Genomic DNA, 18,123 nt, shown 5'->3' with positions numbered 1-18,123 from the left:
GTGATTCTTCACCATTTGGAGATAGGGCCAAAAACTATACATAGCAGGATATCTCAAAAAGTTGTGGATGGATTTGGACAAAACTTGTTGGACAGGTTGTGTGTGTGACAAGGAAGAATCGACTCAATTTTGGGGAAGATCCGGATCCAGCTAGTAGAATTTTATAAGTGATTCTTCACCATTGCGTGATATGGCCAACCAGGCAGAGGTATGCTCTCTACTGAGTGCCGTTCTAGTTTGATTATACAATCACAGAAAAGAATTACTGCTTTGATGTCACAAAACCTCTTATTTGGACATTATTTATGCACGTTTTAAAAAAAAAATTTAATTTTTCTTTTTTGTACACAAGATCGAGGCTCGTGAAAGAGCTAACATTAATCACACAAAAAGTCAAGCCGACACATAAAACACAAAATAAGGGGATCGGTAGACAAGATGGGGAGAGAGGGGGAAGGACACAAACACAACATTTGAGAGCAGGGACATCGAGAGAAATGTGGGAGGGAGAGGGCTTGGAGGGAGGTGTTTTCATATTCTAACTTAGAGTTCTGCTGTTTTGGGGGGTCATTTAGTGGTCATTCTGTGAAGAGAAACAGGTTGAGATGGTTTGGTCATGTGTTGAGGAAGGATGAAAGTGACTGGTTGAGAAGAGTGATGGAAATGAATGTAGAAGGAAGTAGAGGACGGGGAAGACCGAGAAAGACTTGGCTAAAGATGGTGGAAGAAGAAATGTGGGCAAGGGGGTCAACAAGGAGAGATGCAGAAAATAGGGCAAAATGGAGAAGATTGTCATGGGGCCCGCAAGGCTAACCCCGCTCTAGCAGGGAAAATGGCCTTAAAATGCCTGTTGTGTTTAGTGGTCAATTAGATATTTTATATGAGCATTGGTCTATTAAAGGCGACCTTTACCAATTGTTTCATGGGTAAAGGTGATCATGCGAGTGTTTTTCTATTTCATCATAATCATGTACCATGCCCGCTATGCAGAGTGTTAGTGCTGCCGAAGCAGTTAGAAGGTTTAGGTTTAGTCAGATCAGGAATTTGGAATTTGTTCAGGGTGTCCGCAATAGCTCACCTGCTCTTCGTCACGAAGGCCACCGTACAATCTTTAATGTCCACCAACTTATGCTGGCAGGCAGGATGTATTATTGTATGTTGTTGTGTATTTTAGTGATTCGTTCATATAGAATCTGATAACTTGTAATATTTTACTTCCTAAGGACACATAGGACACACAATCAGCTGTTTCCAATTATTTTATTCATGAACAGTGAAAAATTCCAAAATGGCTGCCACGGAATACTAAATATCAATAAATCACGATAGCTTTACCTTTTGTTGACATAGACATGAATAAACTATCATTTTGTATGTTTCAGCTATGGGGAATTCATTTAATCACTACCTTATTCGAGAAAGTACAAATAAAAACAATGGTGCCCAGATACTGTGTATGGCAAAATGGGTGCTGCATGGTACGGGTACAATAAAACCAGTAATTATCACATCACTGATACCTACCAAAATGTGATCATCACTCTATTAAATTTCAGTCATAATTCTTTAAGTTGTTACATATTTTTCCCCAATTATTATGGTAAAACAATATGGTGGCCAAATATAACCACATGGTTGTCTCTGACACCATGTTTGTGGATGAGTGTAGATTTGCTGGAGCAGTGCAGAAGAAAATCATCAGGCCTTATGCGAGCAGCACTGAAATTAGCAAACTCATGCTTTCCAACAATGTCTTCTCGATACAGTTCTCTGGATGATTTTGCAAGGAGGAACAAGCGAACAAATAGGGAGTTTGTTGCTTTCAAACTGACAATTTCAGATGCCGTCTTGAGACTAACAGTTTAGCATCCATCACTCCAAGTCAGATACTTCAATTTTGGCATTTTATCCCACATATTTTTTTCTCCATTGATTATTTCCTTAACAAACGTAGCGAGAGCCTTGTTTCCACATGATTCCATGTCCAATACATCATGATGTACCTTTATGGGCAGCATTATCTGTACTGTAACGAAGTTGACCAACTTCAACCCAGAACCATCGTCGTTTTCTGATGTACTGAAGGGATTCTCTCATGCCACCACACCCTTTAGTTGTTTCACTGCTTATTCTTGTCTGGTGTTTTTAGAGGCGGAATGCTGATGGTGCTTCCTTGCTCCAGTTTCGGTAACATTCAGCATACGTTCAGTCTCTCCGGCAAGCCTTACTGATTCCGGTGCACTACTTGAGCAAGGCTTGAGGATATGTTGTCATAACAATTTTGGCACCATCTCCTTTGTGTACTTTGTTGACATGTTCTTGTGCTTGATCTGGGCGGATGGCCGTAAATGCAACAGAATTGGTATTGACTGCAAACTCACCACCGTCGAACTCCTGCCATATGGATGGATGGCTCTGCTCGAGTTGATACATGTGTGTCGCATGTTCCAGAATGTTTTGGGCATAGTAGTGCCTGTTGAATGTGAAGAAGTAGGTGCACACCTTTTCCAACAAAGCAAGATTCAAGAGCCAGTTCCATTCGTGTGCCCCTTGCAGGAATTGGAGCAGATTGATGGCTTGCTGCATATACATCCGGGCCCACTTGCACATGGGATACTTTTCATTCATCTGATCGAACACACCCTTGTGTTTCATCAGGTGAAGGCTTCCTATCATATTGATCAGATCGCAATGAGCTTGAGCTATGTCCAGTCCATTTTTAAATGCTTCTCTCGCATTGTCGACAGCGGTTGACAATTGGCGGTGCAGTTCTGGGTTCTGTTCAAAGAACACATCCATCCATACAGCGAGCAGAACCTGCAGGGATGCTTACTGAGCATCCAGGGCTCTGTTGTGATGTTTGCCATTAAGAACTTGAACTACAGTTATGCTACTGTATAGGCCAGCTTCTATCCATGCTTCGTCCAGATCACTGCTATCTAGAGTCGCTCCAAGATAACATAAGGCACATAGCACTATGTCAAATGCACTGGGACTAGCAATGATTTTGCCATGGAACTGTGGATCAAGGAAAGACATATTGCACAATCATTTGTACAAGTCCATGTCGAGCCACACAGGAATTGGCTCAACGTTGTCAGAGCTGTTATTTCCACTCACTACTGAGAGGTTGCGCACTTGGACTAGCGACACTTTCCACATAAATATGTGGTTACCAGAGTTCCTCATAGCTGAAAACATGCATAAAGATAGTTTATCCACGTGTTTATGTTAATTAATGGTAAAGATATGATGATTTTTTAATTTTGAGCGGTGGCCATCTTGGATTTTGGTAGTATTCATGTGCGAACAAATTGGAAACCGCTTGTTTTGACTCCTTGGTGATCTAAGAAAGTGAAAAATCACAAGTTTCCAGATTCTATATGAAAAACTCACGAGAGCAGTATTTGCTGCATAACAACATACACTAATGCCCATTTTAACATCGATCTGACGGAAGGAAACAAACATTGATGAATAACCCTGCCTGTGAAACACCAGGATGACAGTTTATAGCTGGTTTGAGATTCAAATCCAGGCTAGACATCTTAGAGGCGAGTGTGCGTACCTCGAGACCGTTTTGCCAGGCCTTTTTTTTTCAGGGCTCATTTCAATTTTCCACATGCAAAATGGAGATTTTTTTTTTTTTCTGTTACTGTCTACCACCCCTTCATATATATCTCATTCATTCCATTCTTCAAATGATGACATATAACTGGCTATCCCATCTGCATTTAGTTTGTGAAAGTTAAAGATCCCTTTGGTATTACTCAAGAAGATTAGGTTATTGTGTGCCTAGAATTTTGCTAAAAGCAAAAAATTAGGTTAAATTAGGTGTTGGATAAAATTTTGATAGAAAGGTCAAAGGTTGGCAATGAATGCTGTCCAAGTGGTTGGTTTCAATGGCCTTTTGGTACTGCGCTTGTGTGGCCATCCTTTGGTTGGTTGTCCATGTTATCGAGGGGTATTTTGAGTGTACCTTTCACCTTAGGAGGTGGTTTGTAATGAAAAGTACATTACCTGTATGGTGATTGGATCAGTCCCCACCCACTCCTCCCCTCCCCCAACAATGACACACACACACACACACACACACACACACACACACACACACACACACACACACACACACACACACACACACACACACACATACACACACACACACACACACACACACATACACACACACATTTACATTTTTACTGTGAGTAAATTCACAATTGCAATTATGACATCTCAACAAAAAGCCTCAGCCACCCTCACACCCAACTCTGTCCCACCTTTGATCTTCCAACCTCAATTCCTCACCCTTCTCCTCCCAACCCTCATGCAGCGATCATCTACCCACACTTCCTTCATCATTATTATTATTATTACTAGCCGAAACCCGTGGAACATCCACGGAAGGGAGGATGTGGTGTATGGATAGAGTGTACCATTATGGATGGCATAGGGGAGCGGAGCGCTCATGGGATCTTCTTCTTCCGTTAAGCTCCAATTTTTTCTCTTTAAGTTAAGTCCAATCAGTCCTCTCTGCTCGAAGTGCTCAGGCCATGCCTTCCTGCTCTCATACTTTTATTTCCGTTGGGTGTAGAAAGAGATTGACATATCGTTTGTCTGTTTTCAGCTCGTTATCTTTAAGCTTCCTTACGTCTCGCCACCTGCTACACCTCTCTGAGTTACGAGGATTTATGCAACGCACCCCGAGTATCGCAACGTCACTCCATTTAACTTTATTAAAATGACGATAAAGACGTTTCCTTATATATCCTAATTTAAAATGTTCAAGGGAATAAAAAGACCATTTGGTTCACACCACCCATGTTCACACCACTCGACTGTCCAATCAGCGGACGGCTCGCTTCGCCTTCGCCCAGCAGACGCCAATACGATGGCGTCGTAAGATGGAGTCGTATCGGCAGTTAATCGGATGCTTTTGGGCCCCAACGTCGGCTAATTCAGATTTTTCGAGTATGTCTGTACGTGATAAACAAAGAGCGCGGTTCGTAGATCGTAAATCCATTAGTGCCGTGGGCATTGGGTCACTGGGTGCAGCGTAAAAGGCATAACAAAGTCGAGTCCTTACGCTATTATTATATAGATTATTATTATTATCTTAATATATAATGTTTGCATTTGTTCTTGGATAACAAATTGTGAGCATGTTTAAATGACTTTTATTGTTCTGACTTAAATACTTTTACGCATATATTCAAAACTGAAGGCGCCACCAACACTTATAGCTACCCAAAAGGCAAGGCCTTGCTGCTTATTGGGCAGCTATATGAGTTGCACATGTCATCATTTTTTTATGTATCTTCCAACTACCACCATTTTGTGAAATACTTTTATGCAATAAATTAGTGAAAGATTTACTCGAATGTATTTGCCGATATAGTCGTCACAACGATGGAGGAGATGTATTACCGTAATGCAATATTCCTCAAGCTGGACTTACGGCCTCTCACTTTTCATTGGAATCTCTATTTTGTTGATGAAGGTGTGTGCTGCAATTGATATAGATCTCGCTAGCATATGGTAGATGCTGTTGCAATCAGTTTAAGGAGTACTTACATGTTTGAAAAGCTCTGATATCGAGGGCAAAATATGTGATGTGTAGGGAATGGGAACAGAAGTGATAAAATGGGAGTGATGCTTCTCCAATGTGGGAAATGCTGATTGGCTCTCATGCTTCTATGTAAATGATGATGATGATGATAATGATGATGCTGATAAGGTATTGGTGGCATAGTAGCAACACAAAACTCCAATGTTGTTAAATTAAAAACAGCTAATACGATGTTGATGAAATTTTGCATCATGAGGTCACCTCATGTGCAGCAATATAACTAGTAAAGTAATTACTAAAGACCTGCTAGGAACACGAAGGATTGGGGTTTAGAACACTTTTATGAGGCCTTAAGTTTGCTTTATCAAGTCTAATGTGCATGGAGCCCCTGTGATGTTGTACTTTTGTTATCATGCATACCAGGTGTCCTATAATGCTGTGCGTTCTGGTGATCCAAACTTCCGTCATGAAGAGGCTCAGGGTGCAGTGTTTAAAGCCATCAATCAAACCCAACATCTGTTTTCCGACCTCTTCCCTGGCACTACGTACTCTATCACTGTGTGTGCCAGTACAGCACGTGGATATGGTCAAGCCACCACAGTTCGCCTTACAACGCAAATCTCTGGTAAGCAATTATCGCACAAATAGTATCTCTGGTAAGCTCACAAATAGTGAACCATCAGGCTGTGCACAAGTTAAATGAATTTCTTACTTGAAGGATTATTGGTGACATTGCATTTATTTTTACCTCTGCCACCAAAGGTGGATGGAGGTTATGTTTTCACCCCTGTCTGTCTGTCCGTTTGTCTGTCCGTCTGTCCATTTGTGAACAAAATATCGCAAAAAGTTGTGGACGGATTCGGACTAAATTTGGCAGAGATGTAGCGTATGTGACAAGGACGAAATGATTAGATTTTGGTGAAGATCCGATTCCGGATCCAGCGACTAGAATTTTAAAATTGATTCTTCACCATTGGGTGATATGGTCAACCAGGCCGATGTATGCTCTCTACTGAGGGCCGTTCTAGTATATTATATTATTGAAGGAATATTGTTCGGCATTATCAAAATATATAATAACCCTACACACGCAAAGCGAAAAGCAAGGTTAAGCAATTGGATCATGTTTTTCCATCTGCCTATCTCTTATCAGTTTATGATCGAGAAACAACTTATTTAAATTGAATGTTATATTTGGAACATGAATCGAACATGAATAGGACGACAATTCTGCTGTTTTACCATATTTTATCTCTGAATTTGTCCCGATCGCACATGCACAGGGAGGAGTGAGATAATATTCTTACTCTCTCTGCCAGCCTGGCAATCAAACAAAATTGAAAATTATTCCGAACAGGAAACTTACTGTTTTTATGGACGTAATAAAGGACACAAACAACAAGCACAAATAACTAATGCAACTTGTTATATAGGGTGATGTAATTGACACTGCGTAAAACGGCAGTAAAACCTGCAATTCATTTTTTTATATACCGTTAAACCACTTTAAACATTTATTTAAAGTGAATTATATACTTGAACACTGTAGAACAGAAATCACCTCCACACGAATTTTTTTTTATATCATGACACAGGCTTGGTATTACATATTCTTTAATGGTCCCAATTATTCCCACCAGCTTGTGGGCCTAGGTGGGAAGAGGTCTTTGGGCTAAATCTTTCACAAAATGGCTCAACAGGCTTGATGTTCGACTTGAGCTACCTTGAAAAAAATTGGAATTTATCAAGGGTCTTCATGAAAGATGACTTAATCCGGACATGAAATCCATGGTTCTGGAATGATTAACTTGTCATAAGATGCGATGTACAAAGTTAAATTAACAGATACAACTCTCAAAAATACTGATTTATTCCAGACTAGCAGGCTAACCTGGGTTATGGTTCTAATCCTGTTGACATTTTGAAAAAATCCAATTTGGTTTTTACCTCCACTACCAAAGGTGGATGAAGGTTATGATTTCACCCCTGTCTGTTTGTCAATTCGTCTATTTCTTTGTGAACAGGATATCTCAAAAAGTTGTGGACAGATTCGGACGAAACATGGTTGACTGATTGTGTATGTGACATGGATAAATTTATTCAATTTTGGTGACGATTCGAATCCAGATCCAGATCAAAGAATTTTTTTATGTGATTCACCACCATTGAAGCATAGGGCCAAAAACTATATATAGTATGATATTTCAAAAAGTTGTGGATGACTTGTGACAAAACTCGGTGGAATTTTGTGTGTGGCTAAGTTGGTTAGGTGAGAATACCAAGGCAATTAGATTTTTTGGTTCAGGTCTGAATCCAGATCCGGCCTATCAGTGGGACACAAAACATAAACTGTTCAGCCTGGCGGTATGTTCAGCCGTAAACTGTTCAGCCTGGAGGAATGAAAACCTGAAAAGGACTCTCTACCGAGTCCATTCTGGTTTTTCTAAAAAAAATTGTGGGAGCTTATAACTTTTCCCTACACCCACTAATGAATGGGGTCTGGGATAATTTTTTTTTTTTTTTTTTTGTATACTGAATCGAGGCTCGTGAAATAGCTGACATTTACTTCACAAACAAATCAACCAGACAAACAAAATATATAAAAAGAGGGAGTGGAAAGAGAAGGGGAAGCACACAAACACTTGAGAGCACACAACATTTAAGAGCAGGGAGATGTGTGGGAGGGAGAGGGCTTGGGGGGAGGAGGCGTGGGAAGTGGGGGTGGGGGGTGGGAGAAGTATAAAACACGAGGACACCAAGGACTTCCAGGACAGAAGTTGGTATTTCAAAAAAGTGAAATTGGGGTGAAATTAGCAGGGATAGAAAAGATCAAGGTTTTGGATGGGGGAAGATAAGAGATGGTGGTGAACAGCTGTTTTAAAGACCTGGAGGGTGGAGTGGGATTGAAGAGAGTGAGGGAGTTTGTTCCAGAGGCGGGAGAAAAGAGGAATGAAGGAGTGAAGGTGAGCAGAGAGTCTTGATTTTGGCAGTTTAACCATCAGAGGGTTGCAAGCAGATCTTGTGCGACCTGTAGGAATATTTGGGGGACAGAGCCCAGAGAGAGCTGGGGGGGCAAGGCCAGAGAGGAGTCGGTAGAAGACGGAAAGACCACCAACCTGCCTGCGGTGAGTGAGTGAGAGGCCCTTGGAGTTAGCTTTATCGCGGGAGATTCCAATGATTCTGAATGCTTTGGTTTCAACAGCGTGAAGACGAGCTAGGTGTGAGGCAGGAGCACCAGCCCAGAGGGGAGAGCAGTATTCCATTGAGCTGCGGATGAAAGCCTTGCATGTGGTGAGGAGCTCAGGTGTGCCAAGGAAGGACTTCGCACGACGGAGGATGCCCAGTCGGCGACTGGCTTTGGAGGCCAGATTTGAAATGTGGTTTTCCCAGGAAAGATCATGGCAGATAGTGAGACCCAAAAGCTTGAGTGACAGAACTTCTTGGAGAGGATTATTCAGAAAGTGGATGGGAGGGTTGTCCAGTCTGTCTTTTCGGAGAGACATCGTAAGAGTGTGAGATTTGTCAGGATTGAAAGACATGTTCCACTTGTTTGCCCAGTCTGTGATTTTGTCCAGGTCTGCAGAGAGTGAGGAGGCTGCAGACTGCCGATCTGAGGGATGAAGAATGGAGCGACAGAGAGGAGAGTCATCAGCAAAGAGATAGAGAGGATTTTCAAGAGTCAGAGAGATCATTGATGAAGACCAGAAAAAGCACAGGGCCCAGAACACTGCCTTGGGGAACTCCAGCCTGAACAGGAAGAGGAGATGAGAGAAATCCATTCAGGGCCACACGTTGACTATGACTAGAGAGGACGTCCGCCAGCCATGCGTGGAGATTTCCATGGATACCAAAAGAGGAGAGTTTGGTGAGCAGAGCGGGGTGCCAGACCGTATCGAAGGCACGTGATATGTCAAGGGAGACAGCTCTAATTTCCTGTTTGGTATTGAGGACCTCCATCCATTGTTGAGAAAGCAGAAGCAGCATGTCCAGAGTAGAGTGATTCTACCTTTCACATTATTACCTTTTTTAATATTACCTTTCACATAACTACAAAAGCTTAGGCACTATAGAGCCATTTAAAAATATCCAAACAATCAAACGTTTTATTTCTAAATTTTCAAAACTTATTTTTGCCTAAAACACTCCACAGCACTCATTGATGAACCTCTGAAAGTTTGATGAAGATCCGTTTGGCCATCTCTGAGAAAATGGCGATGCAGACAGACAGACAAACAGACAGACAAACATATCTCTTATAGTATAGATTAACCTCTCTGAGTGAACATACATTTGGTTGAAATGTTTTCAGCATTGTTTCATCTAAACTTTGTCCAGTAACCAAGTGCTGAAAGAGTATTGTTTGCTTCTGGTGGATGAGATTTTTTTCTATTTTCAATCCCTTTTGCATGGATTAAGTCTTTGGTTTTCTTGACTCGTATTTTGTGAATAAACCACTGAGCTTGAGGTAACAACTGCCATCTTGGATGGGTTTATGTTCATGCAGCCTGCATAATGTAATATGCCCCTTTACTTCCTATTCTCTCATAATGATGAAGCCAGTTGACATTTATGTGGTAGTATTGTAGTGTGAACAACAATGTGTTGTGTAAAGAACAATGTGTCAGTAAACAACAATTTTAATGGCAGTAATGTCCTTGCATTTTCAGTTGAAAAGCCATCCGCATTGGGTAAAACTAGGCACACACATGGGCAAATTGATTTCACACAAACCAGATGAGAACACTTCAGGTCACAAGAATTTCACTCGAGTTCCCCTTCAATTTTTGTTTTTCAGTGTACAAAAAGCAAAATGTGAAAAAGATGAATCACCTGAAATTTGTCACATGTTTACGTCATTGTGTATGTAGTATGTGTTAGTGCCGAGCTCAATTTATAAGTGAAAACAGAGCAAGTTGGGAGGTTGCCTTAAAAAAATGGCAAAATTTCCACCAACAACCGACTTTTTAATCTACTATTTCATCAGTTTCACAACCTTGATCCTTTTTGACCTTTGGCTGCATGAACTTCCCAAATTCAGTCTATGGAGAAAAAAATATGTCTCTCGTCTCTCCAATGATGAACCTTTGTTGCACTTTCAAGGCAAACTGATTTTAACAACATCACAGATATTCTGTTTTGACAACTCTATTGAGCCGTCCATGCTATATCGATAATATCTCACATATTGTAGCAGGTTTGAAAATGCCACCACTCTCTCACCGATTTAAAGGAAATCATTATCTTTGTGATTCAACAAAGAAAATTGGCTTTTTAAACTCAAGCCGAACAATGGATAAAGCCTACTTCATTCTATCAGAGTACATCTCGGATGGTAATTTTCTTGAGCTTAATGGCATCCCCAATCTTTCTAATTCAAGTTATCCCTTGTTGGACAGCATGCAATGAAAGGCAATTTTTTAAATTATTTAAAATTGCAATCTTTCATGTCTCATCGCATCAACGACTGTCCAATTATTGTGGTGGGCTATAGGTTTTAGTGGATACAGTAATAGCCTTAACGATAAGAGGCATGGAAATTAGTTTTACATCACAGCATATAATTATCTTTCTGCTCGATGGGATGGTGCAGAGGTAGCATACTTACCTTCGAGGTGTCTAATCTGGGTTTATTCCCATTCTGACTATAAACTGTCGGATTAGTGCTTTGCAGGCAAGATGTTGCATTACAAAGTGTGTCCATTGGTTGGACGTTAAGCTGGGTTCCCTGTCTGTTAACATTAGTGGGGGACGTTAAATATCCCATGGTGTCTTTCATTAACAGAAAGTGAGTTATCCCTGGCAAGCTAAACAAATTCTAAATCCTTGCCAAATTTGCTCCAGTCTAACGTCAGGCTTTACCAGCTGGTACGTGAAAGACTTGGGCCAAAAACGTTCCAAAAACGTTGGGCCAATGCCACAAGAAGGTGGGAACAATTGAGGCGGTTGAGGAAGACGTAGTAGTAGCAGCAATAATTGTCTACTTTTTGAACTTCAAAAAAATAGCAATAATTGTTTACGTTTTGAACTTCAAAAAAAAACCGCAATAATTGTTTATGTTTTGAACTTCAAAAAATAATAATTGTCTACTTTTTGAACTTCAAAAACTAGCAATAATTGCCTACTTTTTGAACTTCAAAAACTAGCAATAATTGTCTTCTTTTTGAACTTCCAAAAAAATAGCAATAATTGTCTTATTTTTGAACTTCAAAAAATAGCGATAATTGTCTTCTTTTTGAACTTCCAAAAAAATAGCAATAATTGTCTTATTTTTGAACTTCAAAAATTAGCGATAATTGTCGACATTTAGAACTTCCAAAAAAATAGCAATAATTGTCTTATTTTTGAACTTCAAAAATTAGCGATAATTGTCGACATTTAGAACTTCCAAAAAAATAGCAATAATTGTCTTATTTTTGAACTTCAAAAATTAGCGATAATTGTCGACATTTAGAACTTCCAAAAAAATAGCAATTAATTGTCTACTTTTTGAACTTTAAAAATAGCGATAATTGTCTACTTTTTGAACTAAAAAAAAGAAGCGATAATTGTCTACTTTTTGAACTTCCAAAAAAATAGCAATAATTGTCTTTTTTTTTAACTTAAAAAAATAGCAATAATTGTCTACTTTTTGAACTTCAAAATAGCAATAACTTCTTTTGAACTGCACAGATAGCAATAGTTGTCTTCTTTTGAACTGCACAGATAGCAATAGTTGTCTTCTTTTTGTACTTCAAAATAGCGATAATTGTCTACTTTTTGAATGAAAAAAATAGCGATAATTGTATACCTTTTATGCCTCCGCGAATTAAGTTGCCGGAGGCGTTATGTTTTCTGGTTGTCCGTCCGTCTGTCCACCCACCCGTCCGTGATGAAGTTTTCGTTATTGCGATAACTTGAGAACAGGTGAAGGGATCTTAGTCAAACGTTGTGCAGGTATGAATAATGAGGTAGAAATGAAGTGATTAGATTTTGGGGTCACGAGGTCAAAAGCTAAAGGTCAGAGGTCATGTGAGATTAAAATCCTGTTACCAAGCTCACTTGTGAACCAGTCATGGGATTTTCACCAAACTTGGTTTAATTATATATTTTAATGCAACGATAAAGTGATTCGATTTTGGGGTCAAGAGGTCAATGATCAGAGGTCATGTTAAGTTACAATTATTTCGTTACGACGATAACCTAAGAATGGCTGAAGGGATCTAAGTCAAATCTGGTACAGGTATGAATAATGATGAAAAGATTAACTGATTAGTTTTTGCGGTCAAGAGGTCAAAGGTCATGTTAATTAAAAATTATGTTGCGGCGCCAACTCCTGAACCAGTGATGGGATTTTGAACAGACTTGGTATATAAGTATATATGATACAAAGATGAACTGATTATATTTTGGAGTGAAGAGGTCAAAGATCATAGGTCATGTTAAGTAAAATTTATGTTGCCATGTCAACTTGTGAACAAGTGATGGGATTTTGAACAAATTTGACATAAGTATATCTGATGCGAAGATGAACTGATTGGATTTTGGCATCAACAGATAAAAGGTCAGAGGTCATGCCAGGTAAAAATGTGATACTTCAGAACAGCTGAATGGATTTAAATCAAACTTGGTTCAAGTATTATAATGATGTAACTTGTGGGGACACCCGTGGGAATCCCACGGGCATAGACGTGTTTGACATTTCGACATATTGAGTTAAGTGCTGCACATTCAGTTTTACAAAATGGTTACTGGCAATTTATCAGATCCACTGGGTCACACACACGGGGGGGGGGGGGGGGGTCACACGGGATTGGGTGGGTCACACACGGGATTGGGTGGGTCACGCACGGGATTGGGTGGGTCACACACGGTGGAGTGGGTCACACACACACACACGGGAGTGGGTCACGCACACAGGGGTGTGGGTCACACACACACATGGGGGAGTGAGTCACAGACGGGGGGTGGGGAGCGGGCGTCACACACGGTGGAGTGGGTTACACACACACACACACACACACACACACACACAGTCACACATGGGAGAGTGGGTCATACACACACACACGAGTGGATCACACACACACACACACACACACACACACACACGCACACGGGAGAGTGGGTCACACAGACACACACACACACACACACACGGAGGAGTGGGACATACACACACACACACACAGTGGAGTGGGTCACACACACATGGGGGGGGGGGGAGGGGGTCACACACACAGACACACACACGCACAGAGACACACATGCGCACACACACACACACACACACACACACACAGGGGAGTGGGACACACACACAGGGGAGAGGAACACACACACACACACACACACACACACAGGGGAGTGGGTCACACTGTCTTGCAATCTTTAGAAGCTAGAATGCTAATGGGGGGTTGGGGGGGGGGGGTGGAGAGTGGGTCACACACACACACACACACACACACACACACACACACACGTTTACGGTTTACGTCATGGACACATCTGGCTTAGGGAATAAAGACAAAGAGACAGACAAATACTGTTAGATGATTCGACAAAGACAATACATACACACACACGCACACATATACACACACACACATCTCATTTTTTCATTTCTGTTCCTCACAATTCTGTCTCTCTCTTATTCACACAGACACACACACACACACACATACACACACGCACACACATGCATACACACTCACACACACACACACACACACACACATACACACACACACACATACATCTTCTTTTTTTTTGTTTGTTTCTCACAATTCTATCTCTTATGATTTTCAATTCTTATGTCCAACGATGCTCCGATTCTTATGTCGAATCACACACACACACACACACACACACACACACACACACACACACACACACACACACACGGGATTACAAACGCGAGTGGCGACACGTAAACGATGCTCCGCCCTTCTCCCCACGTGCAGAGTACCTAATTGCAACTTTTTATTGTGACTACGTCGAAAGAATGAAACTTTCCGATGATATAAATAATACAGCTCAAATGGAAAAGTCCCTTGGAAAAAAGTTATAAACCTTGGAACATATATTGTGTGTGTTTGGGCCGTGAACTATAAGCTATGTGTACGTACAGCTTATAAAATAAGAACGAAAAAATATCTCTTGGCAATCTCCCATCTGTTTATTTATTTTACACATGTGAATTACATTGATGGAATGAATGGAGTGTTCAAACAGGATTACCTTTCGATGAATGAAATTGGAACAAAGAAATACCTGTCGGAAATTTCAAACGAAGCTCTGCCCCTCTCCCCACATTGTTGACTTTGTTTGTGATGACTGTCACCAAAATGGAAAAGTAATATATCTTAACGGAAAAGAAAAAGCGAATTTTTAATATATCTCGACATTTTCCCGTATGAGTTATTTGGGCGGTGTATGATATCGCATGCCATCGTGCCGCAATTTTTTTATATATCTCGGCATTTTCCCATGTGCGTGAATTTTCTCAATTATTGCTGACACCGAGTCTAAAACCATCGATAAAAATGAAATCAGATGGTGAATTTGAGGCGAGATAAAGCCATGAGGGAGACTCGATTAACTTTATGTTACAGGCCTTTGAAAATTCATTTCGTTCTATAAACGGTAACTTTCATCGAATTTTCTTCCCGTTTTTTTTCAACCAAGTCTAAAACCATGTTAGCGAATGTGAAAAATGAAATGAGATATCGAATTAGAGTTTAAATAAAACTGTGAGAAAGAGCAAAACACCACGGGCCTAACAAAAGAGGCCTCAAAGCTATGCGAGTAAACAAAATGGTGGATATTTGTTTTTGAAGCCTCTTCCAGAATGGGTGGAGCTACTCCCTCAATGGAGGAGGCCACACCCCTGGACAGACTCACAGACAGACAGAATCACCTACGAAGAATATATATATATCGATAATTTGGGCGGAGGCATATCGGTCGACGCCTTTACGTCAGAGTGTCGTTCTAGTTGAAAATACTTCATTTTGAACTCCTGCCCTATTTAACCATTTTTCAGAATGCTGATTTATTCAAAGAATTGTGTGCTCTCGGCTAAATCTGGGCAATAGTTTTGCATGAAATTAAGTTTTTGTTTTTTAATACGACATCCCAATATCAAATTAGATTATATTAAGTTCATTTTACTCCCTTGGTGGTTTGCCTGCTCAAATAAGTTAGCATATGTATTTTCAACTAATGCAGCAATTTAAACTCTTCAGAATTTCAAGATGTAGTTTCATTTGGCTGGTGATATTTATTAGATGCAAGAGACAAAAATGTTTTCATATTGAATTTATCCCCTTTGACAGTGCCAGTCATAATCAGCTGATAAATGAAAGGATTGAGGATTTTCTTTGACAGGAAAACAATCCATTTTTTTTCGTTTAACTTGCGCTTATCTGCACATTTAATCCACAGGATTCGTAAAACATTGTTTAAAATGACTTTCGTTCAGTAATTTCACTGCTTTGCAACTTAATAGAGTTGCAGGAAACTTTTTTGGGAGCTCATGCACACAACACTTTTTTTGCTGTGTTTGTCTGGGACAGGAATTTACAGCATAATTTGCTCATTCTTGGTTCCTGAATAAAGTATTGACTTGTAATTATTCTACCAAGGATGTTGAGAATAGATGTTGTATTTTCAAGGTGCCTGTAATTAAACTCATACCAAGGCTTGCCTAATGATCATTATTGTTAGAATTTGCGTTTGCTGTTCAAATTATGGGTTCAACATCATCTCAATGATGACATTATATTGATTGAATTTCCTTTAATGCGACTGTTCAAAAATCATTTAATAATTATACATTAACATATTTAACAATATGCAGACAGATGTGTCTTTATGCCAGGCTGACAGGATGGCCCAGAGATACATACACTCTCCTTTAAGCTGTCTAGCCTGGGTTCAAATCCTGATCCAGCTATAAATTGTCATCCCGGGGTTTCACAGGCAGGGTGATTCATCAATATGTGTGCTGTCCTTCGGATGGACTGGACATCAAATGAGCATCCCATCTGACGGTATTAGTTGTTGGATGTTAAAAATCCCACGTGTCCTTTGCAAATAGGCGAGCTATCGCAAGCACCCTGGCCAAATTACAAATTTCTACCCTGACTTTAAGTCTAAATTCCAGCCCCAAGTTAAAATCAGGCCAGGCTAGCTGGTTTGTGGAAACCTGGGCCAAGCTTCACCCACCCCTCAGAGCCAGCACTAGGTGGAGCTAGAATGCTACAGAGCCAGCACTAGGCAGAGCTAGAATGCTGCAGAGCCAGCACTAGGCAGACCGAGAATGGGAGAATGCCAGCACTTGGGTGACATAGAATGGTAGAGAGCGAGCATAGGAGCTAGAATGCTACAGAGCCAGCACTAGGGTAAGCTAGAATAGTAAAGAGCCAGCACTAGGTGGAGCTAGAATGCTGCAGAGCCAGCACTAGGTGGAGCTAGAATGCTGCAGAGCCAGTACTATGTGGAGCTAGAATAGTAAAGAGCTAGCATTACGGTGAGCTAGAATGCCACAGAGCCAGCACTAGGTGGAGCTAGAATGCTGCAGAGCCAGCACTATGTGGAGCTAGAATGCTACAGAGCTAGCACTAGGTGGAGCTAGAATGCTACAGAGCCAGCACTGTGTGGAGCTCGAATGCTGCAGAGCCAGCACTGTGTGGATCTAGAATGTGGCAGAGCCAGCACTGTGTGGAGCTCGAATGCTGCAGAGCCAGCACTACGCTGATCTAGAATGCTACAGAGCCAGCACTAGGGTGAACTAGAATAGCAAAGAGCCAGCACTAGGTGAAGCTAGAATGCTGCAGAGCCAGCACTAGGTGAAGCTAGAATTCTGCAGAGCCAGCACTGTGTGGAGCTAGAATGTTACATCTCGAGCATTATGTGGAGCTAGAATGCTACAGAGCCAGCACTGTGTGGAGCTAGAATGCTACAGAGCCAGCACTAGGTGGATCTAGAATGCTGCAGAGCCAGCACTAGGGTGAGCTAGAATGCTGCAGAGCCAGCAATGTGTGGAGCTCGAATGCTGCAGAGCCAGCACTGTGTGGAGCTCGAATGCTACAGAGCTATCACTGTGTGGAGCTTGAATGCTGCAGAGCCAGCACTACGCTGATCTAGAATGCTACAGAGCCAGCACTAGGTGGATCTAGAATGCTGCAGAGCCAGCACTGTGTGGAGCGAGAATACTACAGAGCCAGCACTGTGGGGAGCTAGAATGTGACAGAGCCAGCACTGTGTGGAGCTCGTTTGCTGCAGAGGCAGCACTACGCTGATCTAGAATGCTACAGAGCCAGCACTAGGGTGAGCTAGAATAGTAAAGAGCCAGCACTAGGTGGAGCTAGAATGCTACAGAGCCAGCACTATGTGGAGCAAGAATGCTACAGAGCCAGCACTATGTGGAGCTATAATACTGCAGAGCCAGCACTACACTGATCTAGAATGCTACAGAGCCAGCACTAGGGTGAGCTAGAATACTGCAGAGCCAGCACTACACTGATCTAAAATGCCACAGAGCCAGCACTAGGTGGAGCTAGAATACTACA

At 41.2% G+C, this 18,123-nt stretch overlaps 1 protein-coding gene across 1 annotated transcript in view; it reads left to right on the top strand.

The window, feature by feature from the left end:
- Window positions 1-18,123, top strand: part of PTPRK (protein tyrosine phosphatase receptor type K) — a 455,725-nt gene that overhangs the window by 143,425 nt on the left and 294,177 nt on the right. Inside the window, exons 9-11 of the mRNA XM_078772597.1 lie at window positions 2,557-2,658; window positions 2,770-2,895; window positions 5,996-6,197. Coding sequence (XP_078628723.1) covers window positions 2,557-2,658; window positions 2,770-2,895; window positions 5,996-6,197 — 430 coding nt within the window. The remainder of the gene's footprint in view (window positions 1-2,556; window positions 2,659-2,769; window positions 2,896-5,995; window positions 6,198-18,123) is intronic.

The sequence above is a fragment of the Myxine glutinosa genome, chromosome 2, assembly GCF_964187855.1.
Source record: "Myxine glutinosa chromosome 2, kmMyxGlut1.1, whole genome shotgun sequence".
Classification (NCBI taxonomy): domain Eukaryota; kingdom Metazoa; phylum Chordata; class Myxini; order Myxiniformes; family Myxinidae; genus Myxine; species Myxine glutinosa.
The sequence above is the reverse complement of the archived record's forward strand: the minus strand, read 5'-3'. Positions and strand labels throughout refer to the sequence as shown.